At 37.7% G+C, this 25,510-nt stretch overlaps 1 protein-coding gene across 1 annotated transcript in view; it reads right to left on the reverse strand.

Annotated features, from left to right (window-relative positions):
- VWA8 (von Willebrand factor A domain containing 8) overlaps positions 1-25,510 on the reverse strand; it is a 368,026-nt gene that overhangs the window by 94,358 nt on the left and 248,158 nt on the right. Inside the window, exons 31-37 of the mRNA XM_007468612.1 lie at positions 24,535-24,599; positions 23,980-24,105; positions 22,538-22,647; positions 21,741-21,895; positions 17,594-17,786; positions 10,121-10,202; positions 4,921-5,125 (exon numbers count right to left, since the gene is read on the reverse strand). Coding sequence (XP_007468674.1) covers positions 4,921-5,125; positions 10,121-10,202; positions 17,594-17,786; positions 21,741-21,895; positions 22,538-22,647; positions 23,980-24,105; positions 24,535-24,599 — 936 coding nt within the window. The remainder of the gene's footprint in view (positions 1-4,920; positions 5,126-10,120; positions 10,203-17,593; positions 17,787-21,740; positions 21,896-22,537; positions 22,648-23,979; positions 24,106-24,534; positions 24,600-25,510) is intronic.

Raw genomic sequence — 25,510 nt, forward strand, 5'->3', positions numbered from 1 at the left:
TTCCCTTTTCTTTTGCCTTTCTCTCTTCTTAACCACATTTCCACTGTCTTATTTCTGAAGGACCATGCAGTCAGGTAACTGTCATAATTCTCCTTGGGGAGTTAGTTAAAGGCTTAATCAAGCCAGGGGCATGCTGGAAGCGGATTGTACTAGTTTGTTAGAGATGCTTGCTAAATATTCAGAGACTTTTGTGAGTAGATTGTTAACCTCTGGTAGCTTTAAATCAGCCATGGAGGGAGTATTTACATCTTGAAAACTGGCAAACATTGTAAACTGCCCCCCACCTGCCAGACAGCTGGGCTGTCAGCACACTACTGGGTAGTACACTCTCCAGGGGATCTTGCATTTTCATTAGGTAAGCCTGAAGACCTGATTCAAAGTCTAGATTCAAAATGAATTTCTATGGTTGGGATTTCTCTAACAGCAATAAACACAGGAAAAATCATCAGAGGCATTGCCCAAGTGTTACCACATAGGCAAATAGCTAGACCATCTTGATGAAAATCACTTGTACTGATATATCACTAGGAGATATGGTGGGAAATTATAAACAAAAATTTTAAGAAGTATTGCCTTTCTGGGCCAAGGAAGATTCCCAAAGATATATGTACATATAACAGTCCTATAAAATGTGTATCACTCTATAACAATGAGCCACTTAATCAGACTGTTAAGTGTTTTCAGAATTGCTGACCAAAGCTAAGAGTGAAATACAAGAGTGAACTATGCTCCTTAAGAAGAACAAAGAATTGCAAACTTTCACAGAAGATCTGGAGATAATGTAGCTTGTAGAGTCAAAAACTAAATTTACTAATAGAGTACCAATTAAATAATCTGTGGTTTCCAAAACTGGAAGTGGGCCTTAACATTCTTAAAAAATCATAAGCGTTGGATGTGTAGTTAAAGAAAAAGGCTAGGCCTAGTTACCAAAGTACAGCAAATGACGTTTACTCATATTCCTAGAATATCGTCTTTGAAAGATTAGAGGTGCTTAGTATAAACTGGTTATCTTTTCTATGTATTTTTGTCTATGCCTCTCTCTATTTTCAATATTTACCGTATCTACTGTGTACCAAGCACTATCTTAATTATAAGGATCTATAAGTTCCAGTCCCACACTGTTTCAAAGATTCTGTCAAGTTTTAAAGTATACAGTTAAGGAAGCTTTATTCAAAGGCCTCGAAGAGATTCTACGAGTAATATATGAAGGATTTAGTTTCTGATTATTATAATTAGACAATAACATTTGAAAACTGTAATCTTTTAGCCTTTTTGTCCCCACAAGAAGAGTCACCAGGAGCTTTTTAGAGAAGATGATTTGATTTCTGAGGAAAACTGTAGTGTAGCCTTCTTGGGAAGAATCCAAATGTAACTAAATAAAAATATGAAAACCATGCTTTATAGAGGACACTATAAAACCTAGTCAGAAAAATTTTGCTTATAATTAACCTGTGCTTCTGAAAATATCGAATCTAAAAGTAGTAAATATGAATTCTTAATAATGGGTTCTTAGACTACAGTTATAGTGATACTTTGAGTTTGTTGTTACAGTTGTTTACTGTAAGAAAGACACATGTTCCTATCAAAGCATGTAAAATTAATGAACACATTTTATATGAAGCTCAAAAAATACTCTCTTGGGCTTCCCTCGTGGTGCAGTGGTTGAGAGACCGCCTGCCGATGCAGGGGACACGTGTTCGTGCCCAGTTCTGGGAGGATCCCACATGCCGCGGAGCAGCTGGGCCCGTAAGCCATGGCCGATGGGCCTGCGCTCCGCAACGGAAGAGGCCGCAACAGTGAGAGGCCCGCGTACCGAAAAACAACAACAACAACAACAACTCTCTTGCAAGCTGTACTCATTAAAGAAAACTATCAATGAATACATTAAACAAAAATTCAAAGCAACAATGGCTCCAAAGCTAATACCTCAAGAAGGCTGAAATGTAGCAAAGTCATAAAGGATAGGGATAAAACATGTAACTGACAGACTTTATCTAAAGATAAAACAGTTCTTTTGACACCAGGCAAAGGGATCAGGGTAAGGTGGGGGTCAATAAGTGGTGAGTGGCATGGCAGATTTTCTGCCTGGCCTTCACTGTTGACCTAAAGGATCATCTCACGACGAATAGGAGCCGCTGAAGAGGCTTGTATAAACCTCCCCTAACAGCAGGTCTGAGGCTGCCTCAAACTACTGGAGTGTAAACCAGGCCTTTTAATTTCTAGGATGTAAAGTAAGTCCATTTGGCCACTAGATGGAGATCAGGTTACTCTGCCATTGACAGGCAGTCAGCAAGCGATAAGTATGGTCCTGAGAACCTATTCTCTTTTCTCAGTATTTCTATGGAAGGTATTTTCCAAGAGCCCAGATCAGGAGCAAACCGATGTTGAATAAAGGGTCCATAAATGAGGAGTAGGTTGAGGGACTGATTAGGAAGGTAGCTGTAAAAGACACATTTTTGCTTGTTATTACCATTGCTCCTGGAATGATTCATATTTAGATTTGGTTGTACAAATTACTTGTAAATAGTAACATAAGCTGGTCTAAATAAAAGTAATTAAGTATGCTGTCTCATTATTATTATTATTATTATTATTTTTGCGGTATGCGGGCCTCTCACTGTTGTGGCCTCTCCTGTTGGCGGAGCACAGGCTCCGGACGCACAGGCTCAGCGGCCATGGCTCACGGGCCCAGCCGCTCCGCGGCATGTGGGATCCTCCCGGAGCGGGGCACGAACCCATGTCCCCTGCATCGGCAGGTGGACTCTCAACCACTGCGCCACCAGGGAAGCCCCTGCTGTCTCATTATTTACCAAGCAGTGAGAAGGAAGGGGAGAGATGTGACCAAAAATTACGACAACGGCAGATTATGTGGACAATGAATTCTGTCTATTTAGACATAAAGATATATGCTCATAATTTGCTTCTCAGTTTGAGTATGTGTGTAAGTGTATATTTTCAATATCAACAAAATGGATCAAGGAACATCAGAGATGGAAGGAGAATGTTAGATAACATTCTAACATTCTAATTTTACAAATGGAACTATCATTCAATTCTGAATTATGTAACTTTATTACTGAATAAGTCTTATTTCTATTATAGCTGCACTTTGAACTGGAGACATAAAGTTATACATTTCCTAGAAAATGTTTGGTTTGTAGAAGGATCAGATACTGCCTTGTATAATATAGCAGAGTATTTTGATTATTTTTGAGATATTAGATACTATATTTCTGTTCATTTCTAACTTAGAAACTATATATATTCAGTCAATACTTATTCAGTTACAACTGATAAACTGAGACAGTTAAAAGAATTCCATTTGTTGTCAAAAAGCTTCAATTTCGTATATATGAGTATAAACAAGCATATTTGTCTACTGTGTACCAATCATCATGCTAAGAGCTAGAGATACAACGATGTACAACAGAGGCAGGAAAGTCACTGGGAAGAGGAGCGTTACATGGTTAAAACACAAACAGGGTTTAATTTTTGTACCAGTGAAGACCCGTTATCAAAATCATGAGTGACACTCCTTTTAAAAGTTCTGTTGTGAAAGATAAACTTAATTGTTATAACCTTGTTATAACACATGAGAAATTGAAATAAAATATAAGAAATTCAAACACAATAGTATTTACTATTAGGCATCAATTACTGTAATGAAAAGAGGAGCTTAATTCAAAGGGAGAAGAAACTAATCTTCAGAATAATGAAAGAAGCAGAACCATAGTTAATTAATTTTCTAATTACTGTTATGGAGAGTGACCAACATTCAGTCTGTTACTGTGATAGATCGACTGCACTTAATGACATGTTTATTTTAGAGTAATACATTTGTTTTAGCTTAATTAAATTAATACACTCATACCCTTTCAAAAGGATTTGGGGCTGCTGGCCTATGTTGGTTTGCGATTTTCAAAATGTTCCTATAATCTAAGAATATGTATTAATCATTTACAAATCACACACACACACACACACACACACACATACATATAAGTATTTCTCCTCTAAGGAATATCACAAAAATAACCACAGAAAATAGTAATTATTAATCAGATATCAATGGAGTAGTTTGTAGAAATTTCTTATCTTGTTAACTGGTTCTTTACAGAGCAACACAGTTGGCAGGAACCTACCTTTCTTTTTGCTGGATAAAAATGAAATGTAAACAAAGAAGTTTTCCTCTGAAGGTTAAAGTAAATAAATTACAAATAAAATAAATCCTTTTACAATACGGTTTAGTATTTATGGGTACACAGCCTTCCTCACTGCTCACATTAGTTCCAGACAGCAACTAGATTAGTTGGTGACTGAGCCATTTCTGGAGCTGTGGAGCTTCCTCCCTCTGTGGTGACCTGTTCCCATATTTCTTGCTAGTGCAGGGTTGGGTCTACTTATTATGACTGCTAAACTTCCATTCTCTGGAAATAAGGAGGTTGGTAAAAACACATCTCTATTGGATGCATAATTCTTCTTATCTTCTCTAGTCTAAATGTTTTGGCCTTATACTAATGCGCTGCGTTTTAGATGCTCAGTATTTCTGTTTCCTTGGTAGCATGGGGCGATGCTGACGACAATGGCAGAAGTGAGAACAGATGCAAAGGTGGCGCTGGAAACTGATTAATGCTTAAGGTTAAAAAATAAAAGTTGATGATTGTATTTGCATGTTGTGAGGTGAGGAACCTATATATTTAAGCACTGATAGACAAAAAAGGCACATTTTTACTTTTTCACTATCTAGAAGGATAGATCTGTCTTTTTCTATTATGAGTCCCAAAATTATTTTAGCTATTTAAGTAAACTACATTTGAGTCACTGGGCCGGGAGTTTCCACGACTGTGGCATTTGCAACTAAATGAATGAATTTATAACTGAATGTGTACCCTTAAGAGGTAAGGTCAATTCAAGTGGTACCTGCATAAGTCTGTCACCTTCTTGTCCAATCATGTTTCTCCATTCCATGAGTGACCGCTGCAGATGTTCCAGTCCAGTTTCCCAAAGCCGGATGCGACCTCCCATGTCAACAGTGACAACACCACCTTTGCCCCACTCAGCCAGCAGTGCATCTGTGTCCGAGATTGTAGATAGCCACGTGGTATATGGTGAGAGAAAGTCTGATCTGCAAAAGAAATCAGTGTTCAACCAGTGAAGTCCAGGTAATGAAGTTAGTTTAACCTGATTTAGGTTCATTAAACTTCCTACAAAGAATTCTCATAGTTAAACAACACGGACATACTGTACAGCACAGGGAACTATACTCAATATCTTGTAATAACCTATAATGGAAAAGAATCTGAAAAAGAATATATATATATGCCTATGTGAATCACTTTGCTTACACTTGAAACTAACGCAACATTGTAAATTAACTGTACTCCAGTAAGAAAAGTAATGCTTTAAAAAAACATTCTAATAGTAAGCACAATTAAAAGATAAGATACTAACAGATCCACATGTAAGGAAAAAATACATAGTTATTTACTGGTTATTTACATATTCCTGTATTTGTAGATCCTGGATGACATTAGCATTCACTGTCAGGAAGGAAGAAACTCTATACCAACTGACACCTCACACACCCTCAGCGCTGGACACACTCCTTAGGGGTCTAAGGTCAGTGCTGAAACTGATGTCTTGTTTATGTGCTTTAATTGCATTTATATTTAATATTTTGCCTTTTCTAACTTAGAAAGTTATATGGATTTATAACAAAGAATTTATATATTTTTTGTATTATATATCAGAAATAGTCATTTCTAGGAATGCAACTTTTACCTATAAGAGCCAACTGCACACTTCCTTTACCTCACTATAGCTTTCACTATACAAAAGAAACACAGATTATAAATTCTAATTACCAGTGTTGGCTCTCTAAATACATCTGATATTTTCTGTATGAAATAAATGGTCTAAAGGGATGATCTAATAGATAATCAAAACATAATACACTATCAATGCAGATTTGTTAAAACCACAAAACTACTACATACTGGGTAAATGCTTATAATATACTAAAGAATAAGTCAAGGCGACTTTAGCCTTAGTAGATACTAAACACAGAGCGACAAAGCCAGCCATTGTGGAACATGGAAGTCTTAGAAAATGTTTATATGAAGAGAACAAAAACAGTAGGATGGAGGAAGTGTTTCAGAACTACTTTACAGCACTAGAAGGACTCAACGAAGATAACATTTGATATAATACAGGATTCATCTCATGGTGCTCTCTCAAAAAATATTTGCCTTAGGAAAAGAATTAGTAGGTACAGATGGTGAAGTAAAAGGCTACTCAAGAGTAATGAAATTTCTCCACCTATCATGTTTAAAATTCTGCCACAAGTGCATGATATGTATGATTCTATTGAGCACAGTATCTACTGGTCGCTTATTTAACTCTCCACCATGAAACTTTAAATTTACAGGGGCAATTTCTTCAGTATGTCAAAACTGTGCTTGAAGATATCACATATTTACTACAACTTGCACACCAGGTCTAGAATCTCTTCTTCACCTTTTTAAAAAAAAATGCACATTCCCCTTATACATAGTAACAAAGTCTTTAAGGAATACATAGAATTACAGTAAAGCCCAGATTTATATACTCCTGTATATCAGAGCTAAGTAGTATCATTTTACAAATGCAAATAATACAAAAATTTGAGGAATAATACTCACATTTTACTGAGAGTGAAAGTGATGTATTCATTTTGGCCCTGCAGTCACATATAGTTTTACTGTGTTTTCTATTATTGGAAGTTAGCCATCAAATGGAAAATTCCTGCTATCTAGCAAAATACTAAATTTAAGCAACCAGCAACAAAACTGAAATCCAGATGGGTTGTTCCCTTGGATTACATATATGCCAAAAACGGCAATAGTTAATCTCCAGAGAAACTCAGGATATACTGATAATGAACAGACTCTAAACCACATGGCATTTGAAATATGGCAAGTCCAAATTGAGATGTTCTGTAAATGTAAAATACAAACTGGGTTTCAAAGATGCAGAAGAAAAAAGGAATGTCAAGTATTATTAAAATGTTTATATTAAATACATTTGAAAACAGTAATACTTTAAATAAAATGGGTTAAATAAAACACTATTAAAGGTAATTTCACCTGTTTCTGTTTTTACTTTTCTAATGTGACTACTAAGAACATAAAATTACATATATGGCTGACATTCTATTTCTATTGGACAGCACAGCACTAAAGGAATGGAGTATGGTGATCAGCTGGCACTAGCTGAATATATATAGCTGCCCTTCCAGATGTTACTTCTACGGCAGGTATAACATATGGTTCATACAGAACGTTAACAGAGAAAAGCACTGAAATAAAAAGCTAGGGCCAACTAGGGAGAAATTAAGAGAAATATTGAAAAAAATCATCATGCTTTAGGAATGTAAAAAAAAGAGTTGTTCTTTTCTTCTGCTACTTGAACTAATAGTATGTTTTGTTTTGTTTTGCTTTTTTGGCGGTACGCGGGCCTCTCACTGTTGCGGCCTCTCCCGTTGCGGAGCACAGGCTCCGGACACGCAGGCTCAGCGGCCGTGGCTCACGGGCCCAGCCGCTCTGCGGCATGTGGGATCTTCCCGGACCGGGGCACGAACCCGCGCCCCCTGCATCGGCAGGCGGACTCTCAAGCACTGCGCCACCAGGGAAGCCCTAATAGTATGTTTTAATGAACATACAATGGAATAAGAAATTCCCCCAAATGACGAAAAGCTATTTTTCATTAAACTGACACATTAAGATGTTCCAAGAAGGCATTCTTATATATGTTGGAACATGTAAATCTATTTCTTTGGATAATACTTTTATTTTTCATATTTCTCGAACCTGACTAAAAGGTCCTAAGAAATGAAACTGTGTTTCTGAGTTATTCTGTACTGTCATGCTGAGCAATTTTCTTCTGCGAGTTGGAGGCGTGGGTCAACAGGAGGTCTGGTGACGTTTGGGTGACTGACAGGTGTAGCTGGCCTTCCTCTCACATTGGAAGCCTTTCCAGGCTCCTTTCCCCAGGATTTTGGGTGAGCCTTTAACCACTGTGTTGTGAGGCCTCAGTTGCCTGTGAGGGAGTACATGTTAGGAGGGGATGTACATCAATCTACACAAAAGCAGGCACACACTTAGGTTGAGAAAGGGAGATCAGGCATGGATGCATCCAGAAAGGGATGGGCTACAGGTGAGGACACGTGTGCCTGTCAAGGAAGAGATGGAGCATCATTGTTTCTCCTTTTATACCCTTAGTCTAGTTAGTTTGAATGCTTTGCTTCCACTGCTGAACAGTAATAAAAGAAGCCTGTGGTAATGAGTTCCATTCCAAATCTCTGGAATCCTGTGGCTACTGTATAGCCTTCACAATGGTAGATGCTCAGTTACATATTTAAAAACAATATTAAACCAATGCTATTCCTTTGACATTAAACCAATTCCTTTGACATCTTGAATACATCTACCTCAGAAAACTAATATACGGAGTTAATAAATACGAAAATTTTTGCTGTACTAAAAAATTTAGCATTAGGACAGATCAAAACGGAAAAATGAAAGCTTGAAGGCTGTTAGACTTATACCTAGGTAACATTTGAACATTTTTCCAAAATGAAAAGAAAAATGGCAGTAAAGAATGCAGAACAGGGACTTCCCTGGCAGTCCAGTGGTTAAGACACCGTGCTTCCACTGCAGGGGGCATGGGTTTGATCCCTGGTTCGGGGAGCTAAGATCCCGCGTACCGTGCGGCATGGCCACAAAAAAAAAATAAAGAAAGGAACCGGGGCACGAACCCGCGCCCCCTGCATCGGCAGGCGGACTCTCAAGCACTGCGCCACCAGGGAAGCCCTAATAGTATGTTTTAATGAACATACAATGGAATAAGAAATTCCCCCAAATGACGAAAAGCTATTTTTCATTAAACTGACACATTAAGATGTTCCAAGAAGGCATTCTTATATATGTTGGAACATGTAAATCTATTTCTTTGGATAATACTTTTATTTTTCATATTTCTCGAACCTGACTAAAAGGTCCTAAGAAATGAAACTGTGTTTCTGAGTTATTCTGTACTGTCATGCTGAGCAATTTTCTTCTGCGAGTTGGAGGCGTGGGTCAACAGGAGGTCTGGTGACGTTTGGGTGACTGACAGGTGTAGCTGGCCTTCCTCTCACATTGGAAGCCTTTCCAGGCTCCTTTCCCCAGGATTTTGGGTGAGCCTTTAACCACTGTGTTGTGAGGCCTCAGTTGCCTGTGAGGGAGTACATGTTAGGAGGGGATGTACATCAATCTACACAAAAGCAGGCACACACTTAGGTTGAGAAAGGGAGATCAGGCATGGATGCATCCAGAAAGGGATGGGCTACAGGTGAGGACACGTGTGCCTGTCAAGGAAGAGATGGAGCATCATTGTTTCTCCTTTTATACCCTTAGTCTAGTTAGTTTGAATGCTTTGCTTCCACTGCTGAACAGTAATAAAAGAAGCCTGTGGTAATGAGTTCCATTCCAAATCTCTGGAATCCTGTGGCTACTGTATAGCCTTCACAATGGTAGATGCTCAGTTACATATTTAAAAACAATATTAAACCAATGCTATTCCTTTGACATTAAACCAATTCCTTTGACATCTTGAATACATCTACCTCAGAAAACTAATATACGGAGTTAATAAATACGAAAATTTTTGCTGTACTAAAAAATTTAGCATTAGGACAGATCAAAACGGAAAAATGAAAGCTTGAAGGCTGTTAGACTTATACCTAGGTAACATTTGAACATTTTTCCAAAATGAAAAGAAAAATGGCAGTAAAGAATGCAGAACAGGGACTTCCCTGGCAGTCCAGTGGTTAAGACACCGTGCTTCCACTGCAGGGGGCATGGGTTTGATCCCTGGTTCGGGGAGCTAAGATCCCGCGTACCGTGCGGCATGGCCACAAAAAAAAAATAAAGAAAGGAATGCAGGACAGCAAGATATAAACCGACTGTAATTGAAAAAAACAAAAAAGAGCTTGCTATATAAGGAAGCAAAAAACACACATTTATTCAGAGTACATGGTAAGAATTCACTCATTTTTTTTTATCTGACACACAAGTTAAGAACAAAGGTGAAAACAGATTACCCAGGAATAGGGATGTATCGGAGTCTCTTTGATTGGAGATCAGTGACTTCTATATAACCAGCTGTTTGTGGAGGGATAACATCTGCAAACAAGTCAAGACATGAGCCGAGTGTTAAATTACTGCATGATACAAAAATAGGACCTAAAGAAAGCATGGATGCTGCTAAAAGTGGAATGAAGTTATCACGAGTGTAGAGCAGAACTCTGGGACCCACTTGACAAGGTCCTGGGCTGGCCAATTCCAGCCTTGAGGCTAGACTCTCAGAATTATGTTTTTGTCAGGGAACTACAGAGACTGTGAAATAGATGCATGTTAGTGATTCTTTACTGTCAAGAGCATTACCTAAATTCCTTTCATTTTCTTTGATAGCTTCCCCAGATGGGCCAATGTTTTATTTTAGCACTTACAGTTTATCTGAAAATATTTCATCATTTGAATTCTTTTTCCGTCCCAGGAAATCACAACAACGACGGTATAACACAGTGGAATCAGCACCTACTTTGAAATTGGACTGGCCTGGTAGAAAATCCTGGCTCTGATATTTCCTAACTATGTTTTACGCTGGCCACGTTAGTTCTCTGAGACCTGCCTTCACCATTTGTAAAATGGGGATAGCGACAGCATCTGAGCATCATAAACATTATTTGCACCCAATTAGTAGTTGCTCCACCCACAGTGGCTGTTATTATCAGGACCCTTCAAGACAAGAAAAGGTGAGGTGAGGACTGAGCAGTGGGGCGAGGACTCTGGGTCATGAAGAATATGAAAAGGCGGGGAAGGAGAGGGTGATGAGATATGGGGGAACAGAGTCCTCAACTCCAATTCTAGAGTTGTTTCCCAGCAAATTCCAGGCGTTTACTGACTTTTTCCCCAAAGGCCTGAGTACCACCACCACACCCATCATCACCAGCTGCCACCACTGTGTCAGGAGCACTGCATCAGGAACACTGCTTAGTCTTTATAGATAGTGTTTTTAACACTGACAACAACAAAGACCTTGGATTCCTGTTTGAGAGATGAGAAAGTAGAGACTTAACAGAGGTGGTATAATAAGGGGACTTGCCTGGAGAGTGATAGAGAAGGCTTTCAAAACCAGGCCTTTCTTCTGGCTTTAAAATCTCTGCTCTGCCCACCACTCCACAAAGATCCTACCTGAGCTGACCGTAGGGCAACAGTTTAAAAATGTCTTATTTTACAAAATCTTGGCCACCAATGTCTCTTTTAAAAAAAAAAAAATCCCCCTACAAAGAACCCATACTCTTAAAGATTTTTGTCTGTTGGCTACCTCTTATTATAATTTCTGATTAGAATGAGATATCCGGAATGTCCACATTGAATTTATCCAATGTAGTTTACAAAAAATAAGAAACTTGGCATTTTAATTTCATGTTTGCAGCTGAAGGTTTTTGAGTAGGCCATCTGAAAACCTCAATATATCTCTTATTTATTCAACAAACGTGATTGAGCTTACTTTACACCAGACACTATACGAAGCATTGGGGATACACAGGAAAGAGATGTGTGTGGTTCCTGCCTTGTCTGAGGAGCCCACAGCATAAAGAGGAAAGCTCCTTTTTTTTTTTTAAATCATTGTGAGCCTTTAGGGACTTCGAAAGGATTCCAGGGTGGGAATCACAGCCCTGGGGCCAGGTATGAGCTGCAGAGCTAGGCACGGAGTGGTTCCAGAGGGCAAAAGGGGGCAGGAGGAAGGGAAAGTGATGTCCATGGACAGCAGAGAGTTACTATGGTAACCCGACCACCCAGCTGAATTGGCCATCCTCAGATAGCCATTTGTATAAAGCCAACATGCTTATCGTTAAGTCATGCACCGCCTGCATTGGAAACGTTGCCTGGGATATAAGGCCAGTCTTGGACAAAGTTTTGCACCATATATCATTTTTGACAGTTCCTGCGGTTAGCACCTAACTGAAGTGGGTTGAATTACTTATAGACCCTGGTTCTTTGCCAAAAATGACAAGTTATTGAAGTGGTTGGGATGACTAGCGCTGCCTAGCTAGCCAGTTGCATCTGGCCTGCCACTTACATGCATTCTCCTTTTCACAAGTAGTAGTATTAGGCTGAGCTACCGCCACCAGTGCTTTAAGACTGCTTGAGAAAGCAAAGTAAGCCAACATATTTTAAGTATCTTTCTTCCTACAGCTTTCTTTCTTTCTTTTTTTTTTGTCTTCTTCAATGTGCAAGTTAATTGCATGGCATAAAGAGGACGAGAAAATGCAATAATGGCTGTGTCTATTTCAGGAAGGGGAAAGCAAGAATTTTATTCCTTGTGCTAAAACATATTTTCACATATCAGAAAAGGCAATTTGTGGCTATAAAGCACTTTAAGGGTGGTGGTAGTGATGGTGGTAATGGTAAGGCTTGAAAAATAATCAGAATTGATGTTTCCGGATTTGAAAATAAATCAGCTCAGAATACATGATTGAATTAAGGAAGTGAAAACCGTGGCCAGATTTCCCTCCAAACATAGCCAAACCCTTGTCTATCCATTTTAAATGTTTCAAACTGTAGAGAGGATGGAGGTTCAGTAAATTTCCATTACATTTATAATCCAGGTGGATCTCGAAGAGAGGTATAAATTATATTTCAGAATTAGTTCACTAATCGTTAAAGGGAAGTCACTGCTGCAGCACTTAGTGCGCGGTTCCCATATAGAGTGGGAGCAGCTTAGACGCACAGTGCCAAGGTTAGGAGCGGGTATGAAAACCGTCAGACAAAGTAACCAAGAGCATTTTTAGAGGGAAGATGAAATTATATAAAAAATTCACTCCTTCAAGCAATGTAATCTGATGTACTTCTGTTAACTACTAGGTGTTCACAGAGTAAAAGAGTGATGTGTGCCCTGAGATTGTGCTGATACCAAATCTTTGAATTTACTCAAAGTTCAGAAAACAGTACACTGCTTTCAATCAAGAGTCATTATTTTGTATTTAAAGAGCTGAGGCCTGTGATTTAAAGTAAAAAAAAAAAAAAAAGCTAACGTTTAACTAGAAGGAAAATGACTGGAAGAAAGAAGTAAATCTCTCCCCATCTGCATTAACCACAATTTATACCATCTCTGTAAAAGCCACCAGGAGAGTAGCCTTTACAATTGCTATTGATTTCTTTAATAAAAGGCTGATGTGCATTAGTTCCTGACTAATCAGGTGGTGGGATTCTATTTACTTTAAGAAGATTAATTTAGCTTGAATTATCATTAGAGATCTATAGGCACATAGATTAAAGAGTCAAAGAGACGGAAGGAAAATATCATCAGCCTTGACTTTCCTCCTCTCACCCCTCATTTTCTGCTCCCAGAGATGCTTTCAACTTTTTAAAGCTGTTTCTTTGGTATTCACCTTCATCCTTATGGTGCTGTCTTCATGTTTTAGTTTTAGGCATTATTTATTGACTTCTCACCATGTAAGATGAGAGTTTAACTCTTTTCACATACCCCTCCCCCTGCCTACCACCTCATTTTTCCCATCCCCCAGTACATTTATATGATAATTTTTCATTAGATTAACATCCAGCACTTATGTTGTTATGATTATATAAATGCTCTTTACAGCTGAGCTATGTCTTATCATAGCATTATTGCTTTTTCGTTTCATGGAGTTAATAATCATGCTTTGTTGTTGGTTTACTTTTTTATGTACCTAGCACAAATTCATCCTCGAAGTTTTCCCTATGTCAAAATTTCTTAATGTGTTCAAATAATTGGGTTTATCAACTTCACTTTCTTGGAGGCATCTCTCCTGAAATCTTCTCAACTTTTCTAATCCTAACTGGTTGATCCCTAGGACTGTGCACAGCTAGCATCCTGAGATCTCCCTTTACCATTCTCTTAGGATTTTTTTTTTTTTTTTTTTACAGCCCACATTTTAAAAATTCTTCCTGGGCTTCCATGGTGGTGCAGTGGTTAAGAATCTGCCTGCCAATGCAGGCGACGCAGGTTCGAGCCCTGGTCCAGGAAGATTCCCCATGCCGCGGAGCAACTAAGCCCATACACCTAGAGCCAGTGCTCTGCAACAAGAGAAGCCACCGCAATAAGAAGCCCACGCACCGCAACGAAGAGTAGCCCCTGCTCGCCGCAACTAGAGAAAGCCTGTGCGCAGCAACGAATACCCAGTGCAGCCAAAAATAAATAAATAAATGTATTAAAAAAATTATTCCTTTGTGTCAGACACTAACCTAAGCACTTTCTGTACATTTGGAATATTTAAGGAACATTACCTTAAAAAATGAGGGTAAATAAAACTCCTAGCAACCAAGAGAAAAATGGCAAAAATATATAAACAGGCAATTTTCAGAAGAGTAAATCACAACATATAAAAAGATACTCAAACTTACTAGAAATCAGGGACGTGCACAATAAAAGGTCTGACCATTGCAAGAGAAGATGGGGATGGAGAGTAGCCTCATCTTTTATGCTGCTGGAACAATAACTTTGGGTAACAATTTGGTAATTTCACTCTTAGATATATACCCTACAGACTCCCCACATATACACAAGGAGACTGGTACAAGAATACTTGTAATAGCAAAAAATTGTAAAGAACGTAAACGTGTACCAATAGAGAACAGATGAATAAATTGGCTGTGCTGTATGTACAGCAGTGAAAATGAATGAAGTGTGGATGATGACAAAGATTCTCTGCTTTATCAAGAGAGTCTGGTATTAGTGAAAGGATAGGCACATATTGTGTTGACCAAAAAGTTCGTTTGGGTTTTTCCGTATCATCTTATGGAAGATGTTATGGAAAACCCCAAACAAACTTTTTGGCCAACACAATATAGATTAATGGAACACAAACAAAAATCCATAAACAGACTCACATATGAGGTCAGTTGATTTTCTGAAGAGGTCCAAAGACAACTGAATAGAAAAAGGACAATCTTTTCAGCAAATGGTACTGGAACAATTGACTATCCCCATGCAAAACAATGAGTCTCAATCCACACCTTGCGCCATATAAGAAAATTAACTCAAAGTGGAGTACAAATCTAAGTGTAAAATCTAGAAATATGATATTTCTAGAAGAAAACATAAGAGATTTGGCCCTTCACCAAAATGGGAGAAAATGTTTGGAAAGCATGTATCCGATACTGGACTTATAGCTAGAATATATAAAGAACACTCAAAAATCATTAAAAAGAAAGCAAGTAATCCAATTCAGAAAGTGGGAAAAGATTTGAAGAGACGTTTCACTAAAGAAGATAGATATGAAAAGATGCTCAACATCATTTGGCACTAGGAAAATGCAAATTAAAATCATAATGAGGGCTTCCCTGGTGGCGCAGTGGTTGAGAGTCCGCCTGCCGACGCAGGGGACATGGGTTCGTGCCCCGGTCCGGGAAGATCCCACATGCCGTGGAGCGGCTGCGCCCGTGAGCCGTGGCCGCTGAGCCTGTGCGTCCGGAGCCTGCGCTCCGCAACGGGAGAGGCCACAACAGTGAGAGGCCCGCGTACCGTAAAATAAATAAAAAAATAAATAAAAAATAAAAAATAAAATCATAATGAGGTATCACTACACACCTGCTAGAATGGTGAAAAACTGACAATACCAAGCACTGAAAAGGTGGCAGAGCAACTGGAACTTTCACCATTGCTGACAGGAATGCAAAATGGTATTGCTATTCTGGAAACCAGTTGGGCAGTTTTATCTTATGACATAAAAATGCCATTCCTACGTATTTACCCAAGTGAAGCAAAAACTTATGTTCACTTAAAAATCTGTGCAAACATGTTCATAGCAGCCTCATTAATTATTGCCCAGAACTGGAAACTATACAAATATCTATCAGCTTGTGAATGGATAAGCAAACTGTGGTATATCCACACAATGGACTACTACTCAGCAATAAAAAGGAACAAACAACTGGTACACACAACATATATGATTCTCAAATATGTAATATTAAGTGAAAGACGCCAGACTCAAAAGACCACATACTGTGTGATTCCATTTATATGACATTCTGGAAAAGGCAAATCAATAAGGACAGAAATCAGATCAGTGGGGGTATGGGGGAAGGCAGAAGGCTTGATGGCAGAGTGGCATAGGGGAGGTTTTTGGGGAGATGGAACTGTTCTCTGTCAGTTACGGTGATGGTTACACAACTATATGTATTTGTCAAACTCACAGCGCCATACACTTAAAAGGATGAAGTTTACTCTGTGTAACTGGTCCCTAATAAGAACAAATGAGAACAATAAAATACTTAAATAACAACACTCTGTCTGATGTGTGGAGAATGGGGGGTGGGGGAAGAATGGAAGAGGGCACTCTGTCAGAGGGCTGCTGCAGCGTTCCAGTTCAAGATGGTGGTGATCTGGATGCTGGCAACTCAACTGTAGACAAGTGGGTGGACATAAGGTATATTAAGGTTGTATCAAAAGCACATGGCGATTGATGATGACGTGGAGGATGAGGGAGAAGTAACAGGGCTGACCCACTGGTTTCTGGGTGGATGAAGGTGCACTGAATTCTGGTATAGAATTTCTTGTAACTCCTGGAGTGCTCTGTAATGCCTCTGCACCTTTCTCGTGGGGTTTTCTCTTCCTGGAACAATCCCTTCATTTGATTCCCTCCCATTCATCTTTCAAGAGTCGGCTCGGAATCACAAGCCTGGGTTGTAAGCTTCTCCTTCGTGTTTATATATTACCTTGTGAATACGCCTATTGCACTGCACTGCAACTGTCAGTGTATTCACCTGCCTCTTCTACCATAAAAAACATTCTAAGGAAATGGTGATTTATTTAGAAGGAACTAATTCTAACATTATCATATAACCAGGACTTTTCAAACCCAGTAACAGATTATTATAATGTGTTTAGTATTATATTTATGAAGTCCACACTAATATAATGAATGTAAACACAGGACAATATTACTACCACTATGATGCAAATAATAATCAGTGGCTCGATGATCAAACATTTTCATAATTATCCTTTATGATGAAAGCCAGTGTGGTTCAGTAAGAGTAGCTGTGGCCTTGGGTTGGAAGACTTTGGTGCAAATCTGGGCTCTGCTGACCACTGCTGGGGAGAACCCCAGCAAGTTACTTTACCTCTCTGTCAGTTTCCCTGCATATAAACTTGAGAGTACATTAATGATAGAATGGGAATTTGACGATTAAATGAATTTATACAAGGAAAAGTGATCAGCACAGGACCTGGCGTAAGTTATGCAGTAATAAACATAAGTTGACTTTGAGAGCACTGGTAAGTGAATCAGGCTGCATAAGTCCCTGGCCTTTAGACACAGGAGTTTAAGGCAAAAGTCTTAAACTCCTATGAGAAGTTTAGTGAAACCCTTCTGAGCACATATCGGTCTTTTTAGCTACTAAACCCTGTTAAAATTATTCATATTCATAAATATAAAATGATAATGATAAGTTAAATATCCCTACCAAAACCAAACTACCTTTGACTAGCTTGATAAAACAGGAATTGGTAAGGTTCTTACCTTTTGGGTAGATATCTTTTAGAGGGACTTCTCCTGGAGGCAAAATCCTGACTATCTGATTAGTATCCAAAAGCGTCACACAATTGCTCTGCTTTGGAGTTCCAATTTTCTTCCCCCCTCCACAGAATGTATCAGTGACCCTCGATTTATGCAAAGATGTTGGCCTTTTCCAAGAATAAACTTCACTAGGTGACTAAAAAAAAAAAAGAGAGAAATTCAAGCACTGAAGTATTATAAACTACATTCACAACTTTTACAATGCAGTCCTTTAAGCAGATACCAGTGGTAAACTTATATTTCACAAATATAAGAAAATCAAATTATCCCTTAACCTTTTTGAACTTGGTACAGAAGATAGGTGCTTCATCAATAATCATAATTTTCAGACAAGTGTGAAATATGCAACACATTTTTTATCTTGAACTATAGCTAAAAAGAGGGAATATAACAATACAGGTAATTTAAGTAACTATAAATAACTATAGTATAGTTATTATACTATAGTATAGTATAGTTATTATACTATAGTACTATAGTATAGTACAGTATACTATAGTATAGTATAGTATAGTATAGTATACTATAGTATAGTATAGTATAGTATAGTACTATAGTATAGTATAGTTATTATACTATAGTTCCCTATAGTTATTATAGTTCCCTATAGTTATTATAGTTCCCTAATACTAGGGAATAGTATTACCAGTATTTCTCAAGCCCCCGGAAGGCCCCTTTTCAACCACATCTCTTTCATATTCCCTAGACTTCAATTCTTCGGAAATTTTGTGTTATTTTTTTCTCTTGCTTTACTTAAATTTTTTACCACATATCTATTGATCCTTCTCTACTCCAAGATCACAGATATTCTCCTATGTATTTGTTAAACATTTTGAAGTTTTGCCTTTTCACATTTAGTTCCTTAACCCCTCAGGAGTTTATTTCTGTGAGTGGTATGAGGAAGGGCTCCATGCTTATCTTTTTTTCACATGGATAGCTAATTGTTCAAATATCATTAACCTTTGCCCACTGATCAGCACTGTTATCAGAAAAGTTTCATGTATGCAGGCAGCTGTTTCTGGGCATTCCATTCTGTTCTACTGTATATTTTTCTACCCCTAGGCCAATACCGTGTGCTCTTAGTTACTAAAGCTTTATAATAAGCCTTGGAATTTAGTAGGGCAAGTACCTCTGCTTTTTATTCCTGGTTCTTCTCCAGAAATGTCTTGGTTATTGTTTGCCCTTGCTCTTCCATAAACATGTGTGAGAGTTGCATTTGCACTGCATCCTTGTCAGTACTTGGTATTGTCAGTATTTAAATTTTTTTATTTTTTTATTTTAGCCATTCTAATAGGCAATAGTAGTATCTCATCATGGTTTTAATTTGCATTGGCCTAATGACTAATGATGTTGAACATCTTTTCATGGACTTAATTACCATCCATATATCCTCTTTGGTAAAGAGTCTGTTCAAGTCTTTTGCCCATTTTTTTTTTTATACATTTACCTCCGATTTTATTTCTATATCTACTTAAATACATTGAAAACCATGAGTTCACCCAGATACACACAATTCCAATCCAACCACTACAGGACTCATTCTGGTTTTCTTTCCTTCTGTATCTGTAACTCCCTTCTTTAACAGTGAGAAACCTAGACGTCATTACCCTTCATCTACTTACTTTTTGGCCCAGTTCCACTGTATATGACTCATCTCCCATCTCCACCACTAACTTTCCCTTCCAGGCCAATGCCCTCCTCACTCTGCTTGGCCTGATAGCCCACACTGAGCTACGCGCATGTATCCACAAACTTTTCACCTTCCTTGGGCTCCCACATCCCACACCAGGCTGCCCCTTCATGGGGTGCCATCTTCATCCTGGCTGGACTTGATTCCCATTGCCAGTTGTTACTCCCTCCTCCCACACCACAGATATCTTGCTCATCTGCTCAGCCTCTGACCTCTGACACCTCATAGTGGGCCACTCTGCCCATTTTTTATACTGGATTATTTTCTTACTCTTGAGTTGTTTTTTTTTTTTACACTCTTGAGTTTTAAGAAATCTTTATATATCTTGGATACAAGTCCTTTGTTGGAAATGTGATTTGCCAATATCTTCTCCCAGCCTGTAGACTGTCCTTTCATTCTCTTAACAGTGTCTTTTTTACAGAGTGGAGATTTTTAATTTTGAGGAAAGTCAAGGTATCAAAAAAATTTCTAATGGATCATGTCTAAGACGCTCAGAACAATGTTTAGTAGAAGTGGTGGTAGTGGGTATCCTTGTCTTACTCTTGATATCGAAACCAATGCTCTTAACGTTTCACTATTGAGAATTCACTATGATACTTGCTGTTGGTTTTTGTAGCCATCTGGTAGTAGGTTAAGAAAGTTATAATAAGTTCATAATAATTTAGGTACCTTTGATAATGCTATAAAAAGTTATAAAGATGTTAAAAAAAAAAAAAGTTAATAAGAGATGACATGCCCTTTTGTTAATAGTTTTGTGAAGAATCAAAAGAAATTCACGTAAAGTCAGAAAGGCACTGTAGTATATAGTAGAAAGGATATGCGTTTGAGGGTCAGTCACCCTTGAGCACAAATCCCAGATCCCTTATTCAATATCTTTGTGGCCTGGGGAGAAACATCCTCTCTGTTTTTGTTTCTTTACCTATAAAACCTTGTGTAATTGTTGTAAAGATTAATTATCATGTATGAAATGGCTTAGAATAGTACAGTGCCTGACTTGTGTTGGGGTCTAAAAAATATGACTGCTCTCATAAAATGCTGAAAGGCTGTCTAACTGAATGGTCTAATCTATCATTAAACAAAAATTCATGAACATCTCCGATATGGTGGGTAATAAATATGGAGATGCAGCTTTTACTTGAACAAGGTCACTAGTCCTACAGTCTACAAAGGATTTCTAGAGGGTCAATATAAACATTACCTTATACTCAGCTTTCTTACCTTTTTATAGTGACATTATATTTCTCTACTCATTTCTTCAATCAAAAGATCAATTTTTAAAACAGTTCCACCTTTAGAAAAGTAGCTCCAGTATTTTCTCTACTGATAGCAGCAAGCATTGTAGAAAGCATATTAAACATAACTCTTTCATTTAATCAAGGCTGCCGTAGATGCTGTATTCCAACAACATGTTTCATTTTCAGATATACAATCCACAGCAAATGTTTTTTACTTGATAATTAAGAAGACATATGGCAAAGTCCTAAGCCACACATTATCCATCGGGTTTTGGATTTCAAAAGTCTTATACCCTGAAGTACTCATCATTCATTAATTACATTAAAATTTTGAGGCATGTGAGACTGGTGTACTATTAAGCAGAGCCAATATTTTTATCTTTAAGTGATTCTATCATCCCACCTAAAAGCTACAGAGGAAATTATGAAAATTAAATGTTTAATCAAAACACATGGAGTTACATCTAAGGTTATTAGATGGCAACTTGGGCTGAAATAACCTTTATATTTCATGTTCTCACATTTCCATCAGGGGAACATGGTACCTAGTTTCACCTAAAGTCAATTATGAATAGCCTCTTCTTTACAGATAATAGTAAATAACAGCAGAAGGATCCATTTAAAAGCAAATTAAATTGAGACCACCAGCATTTATAGTATAATCTGGATGCAGCAGCAAAGATATAAATCAGAGCAAAACTCAGTGGAAAGTGAATTGGTGCTCACAAGTGTTGAAAAATTTAACCTACAGTAATGAGACTCCAACATATTTCACTTTAAAAAATTCTAGAAGAAATATTATTTTGTTAGTCTCAAATTGTCCCTCTTGACAGATGACATGAGCACACATTAAGACAGCATGATATAAAATCACTGTCAGTAGGTTAAGTATTTACCTGTCACATGAACTCCCATGTATGGAGGATACTGGTTTTCCTTTACTAACTTATACAATTGCACTACAATGTATATGTTAATTTTTAACAAGCAATGAAACCATATAGAATGAATTTTTTAATGACTGGTCTGGAAAACAGAAGGTTGATCTGAAATGTTTACCAGAAAATCATTACTTTTTTAATTACCCCTCAAATAGGCTTATAGAGTATAAGCCAAGATGGGGGGAAGAAATAGTTATTCAATCATTTAAGAAATTTATGCTTACCATGAGATCTGGGAAACCAACAACGACTGTAGCATAACTATTCTCATCTGAGAGAATTCGGTTAGGAGAGGCAATCTTTTGTCCCACAGCTGAACTCAGATTTTCAGATGATAGTTGATGACTTGAAATTTTATGAGGTATGCTGAAGTCTGTTTCTAAAAAGTGTCAGAGAAAAGTTAAACACCATATGCCCCTAAAATGCTCCAGGAATTAATTTTTGCAAGATTTCATTCTCACCAACTCAAACAGAAAAGCACAAATCAAAAAAGAGAAAACGCTTTCAATTACACTCATGGCTTTTTGTCTGAGAAAACTCAGTTTTCACAATCATGGCATCTTCTCAAAGTGATTTCACGTATTTATTCAAGAATTCAAATTTTTATTAGCAATCAAGATTAATATAATAGCACTCTGCAGAAAGAGGTAAAACTGGCCCAAACCAGTCTTAGCAATGGTATATTTTAGAATCTTTTTCATAATTACTTTTCATCCCCCCCAAAACTGTGATGAGTAAAGTAGAAATACTGATGGTCTGTGTAAAAAAGAAATGATGCAATCCTAAAATAGACTTGGAACCTACATATATGTAAACATTCTGACTTGTTAGTTTAAAAAATTCAGAGACAGAATTTAAAAGACGGTAGATTCTTACTTACTGTTTCTAGTGTAGTGACTAAGATTTCTTTTTTGGTATAAAGTTAATATGTTGATATTATTGTCCTTTAATGATTCTAGAGGACAGTGTGTATGCAGGCATGTACCTATACAGCCACAAACACACAGAACACAGTATTTACCTTGTGCGACTCCAAAACCTGTGCTAGGCAGCTCCTCTTTCAGCACATACAACTGGCAAACCCTACTGTCCTCAGATTCGATGTGTGCAGGCTTAGTTAAAAGATATTTCCTGTAAACAAACAAAACATCTGAGTGAAAAGTCTTTCTTTTTCTAATAACTATGAGGCCAGACTAGGAAAAATCAGAGTTCCCATACCCCGCCCGCCCCCGTCCATAGCCTCCTTCTTTTTTTTTTCTTTTGTGGTACGCGGGCCTCTCACTGCTGTGGCCTCTCCCGTTGCGGAGCACAGGCTCTGGACGCGCAGGCTCAGCGGCCATGGCTCACGGGCCCAGCCGCTCCGCGGCATGTGGGATCTTCCCGGACTGGGGCACGAACCTGTGTCCCCTGCATCGGCAGGCGCACTCTCAACCACTGCGCCACCAGGGAAGCCCCAAAGCCTCCTTTTTATATTCTGAGTATAATTTGCAGTTTCAGAGTTTCATCATGAATTAAAAAAATAACTTCTTAACACTGTATAAGAGCATTGCATAATAACAATGCAGTAATAAATGTGAACTGAAAATCCAATACTTCCTGTAAGAGGAAGGGCCACAAAAAAAAAAGAAAAAGAAAAGCGACTCTAAAGAGACACATCCGTACTATCATGGAGCCTGCTGTTAATATGACTGATCAGCAAGTAAGAGGGAGCCCAACCTCTGATTTGTGACCAGCTAAGGGACAGAAGCCCTCACTGCTGTAATCCCCTTGATCTACTTGTCTGTAAGATTTCTAATATAGGAATATATAAATAGCCAGGAATCTTTTGCAGCAGGTCACTTCTGCTTGTCAGCAGAGGGGCAGAGAATCTGCATGAATCCAGTAGATGTAATGCATGACGGAGGGTGACTCAAAATTTACTGTGCACCCCACTTATGCCGAATATACATAATGTCCTTTTCATCAAGAAGTATACTGTCCTATGGAAGAGGCGACACAAACATAAACATAACCAAATAAGAGCACACGAGATAAAATGAAGAAGAAACTTCTAAGGGGTGGATTCTGTGAAGTTACAAAAAAGCAACAGCATTTGGATGGAGACTGTGGCCCTTTGAAGAGAGGATAAACTAAAAATCTATTTTGAAGTATCTCTAGTTTGGCAAGAATACAGTGAATTCTCAGTGTGCTAACAGGAAAAATCCTAAAGAAATACGGATCAGTTGTAAAAGTCATTATGTTTTCACTGTTAATTTCAAGGTCATCTTCTGAAACACTTTTATAATTACTCTGCGAAGTTACATTTAATTTATTTAAATTTTCCCGTCCCCTCTTCTTTGAAGTTTCACCTATAGAGATGCTGCCAAATACAGAAATTGTTAAAAGACAGACACAGGAAGACGGAGCTGTAAGGATGCTGGCTAACTGAGCACACCCCATGAGGTGCTATGTAGATCTACCCACTGATGTGTTTTGCTCTCCACCAGAAGCCATTTGTCTTCTGCTACGAGAAAAACTGTCTGGAGGTTGATGGGAAGTGAGATGGTGTGAGTTTGCCCTTCTAGAACATCCAGCACAGCCAGGGTGTTCCTGAGAAAAAAGAAAAAAGAAAACTCTCTGAAAGGAAATGGTGAGGATATTGGTTGAGTAACCATGGCACAGTCATTTCATGATATATTATACAACCCTAAAAACAATGTTTTTAACACTAGATAATAACATAGAAAAATGTTAATTGAGAAAATAGATATATAAAACTCTAAACTATATAAAGGTATGCATAAGAACTAAAAATGAAAAGTGAGAGCGACCGTGCTAGTAGTGGTTGTATATGGAATTATGGGCAGTGTCTTTTCTTATATCTGTTTTTCAATGTTCTGCAATGTGGGATAAGATATTTTTAGAATAAAATATTTCTAATTTTATAACATCAGTTTTACAATAAACAAGCATAATTAAAGGAGGAAATAGAATGGACCCAATAAGGATCCCAGATTAAATCTACAACAAAGAGCTCACCCTTTTTCTTTGTAGAATACTAGCCAGTTTTTGTGTGCAAATTCTTTACACATTTTGTAAGTTTCCTAAAGACAAAACAAAACAAAATATTCACTTTAAATGTGTCAGATGCATTCATGTCTATTCAGCTGCTTTTCCTTAAATAAAGTTCTTCAAAGTGTAAAATATGTAATTCTCTGAGAAGCTACCTCTTTATCCACTCCAAGACTCTTACGGTAACATAGATTAAAATATATTTCAAAATTAATTGTGAACTCTGTACTAAAACATCTTTAGAATAATGTTTTAGGGGACTTCCCTGGTGGTCCAACCAAATAAATAAATAAATATTTAAAGAAAAGAATATTAAAAAAAAAAAAAGCCAAATACTGGTTAGAAATAAACATGCTATCGGGTGATTAACTGTGGAATTTGTACCATAGCATAAATACATAGGAAATATTTTGTTTCTTACATTTGGATATATTTATGACATTTAAAATATCTCTTTTCTTTGTGATCTTTTAAGACCTAAGTATGCTGTCGTGCAGGGCAGAGAGTAAGCCTTATTTTATATCCATTACCTTTTTCTAAATGGCAGAAAAAATTCTCGTTGGTTAGCCAAAATGTTTACTAGTTTAATTTAGTTAATAAGCTAAAACGTTTATTTATCTAGTAAATATAATCAGCTGTTGCACTCACAGGTTCATTACATAAATCCAAACATAAACTCATAACTGGAAAACTATTAAAGTGACTATTAAAGTGCATGTTAGGGATTTGTCATGAATACCACACTCAAATGGCTCATGATGTCCTATTATTGTGAGTTGTGTCCTGACAAGTCTTCATGTGACTATGATGGATACAAAAAGAAGCCATTGATATTGAATTATATATGTATCTATTCTACCTATTTGTATCATATTAAAATTTACAAGTGCATAATAAGAGAATTCTCTTGTGTATTATAAGCAAACAAAAGGCACCGCAAGGG

The sequence above is a fragment of the Lipotes vexillifer genome, unplaced genomic scaffold (genome assembly GCF_000442215.2).
Source record: "Lipotes vexillifer unplaced genomic scaffold, Lipotes_vexillifer_v1.1 scaffold479, whole genome shotgun sequence".
Classification (NCBI taxonomy): Eukaryota; Metazoa; Chordata; class Mammalia; order Artiodactyla; family Lipotidae; genus Lipotes; species Lipotes vexillifer.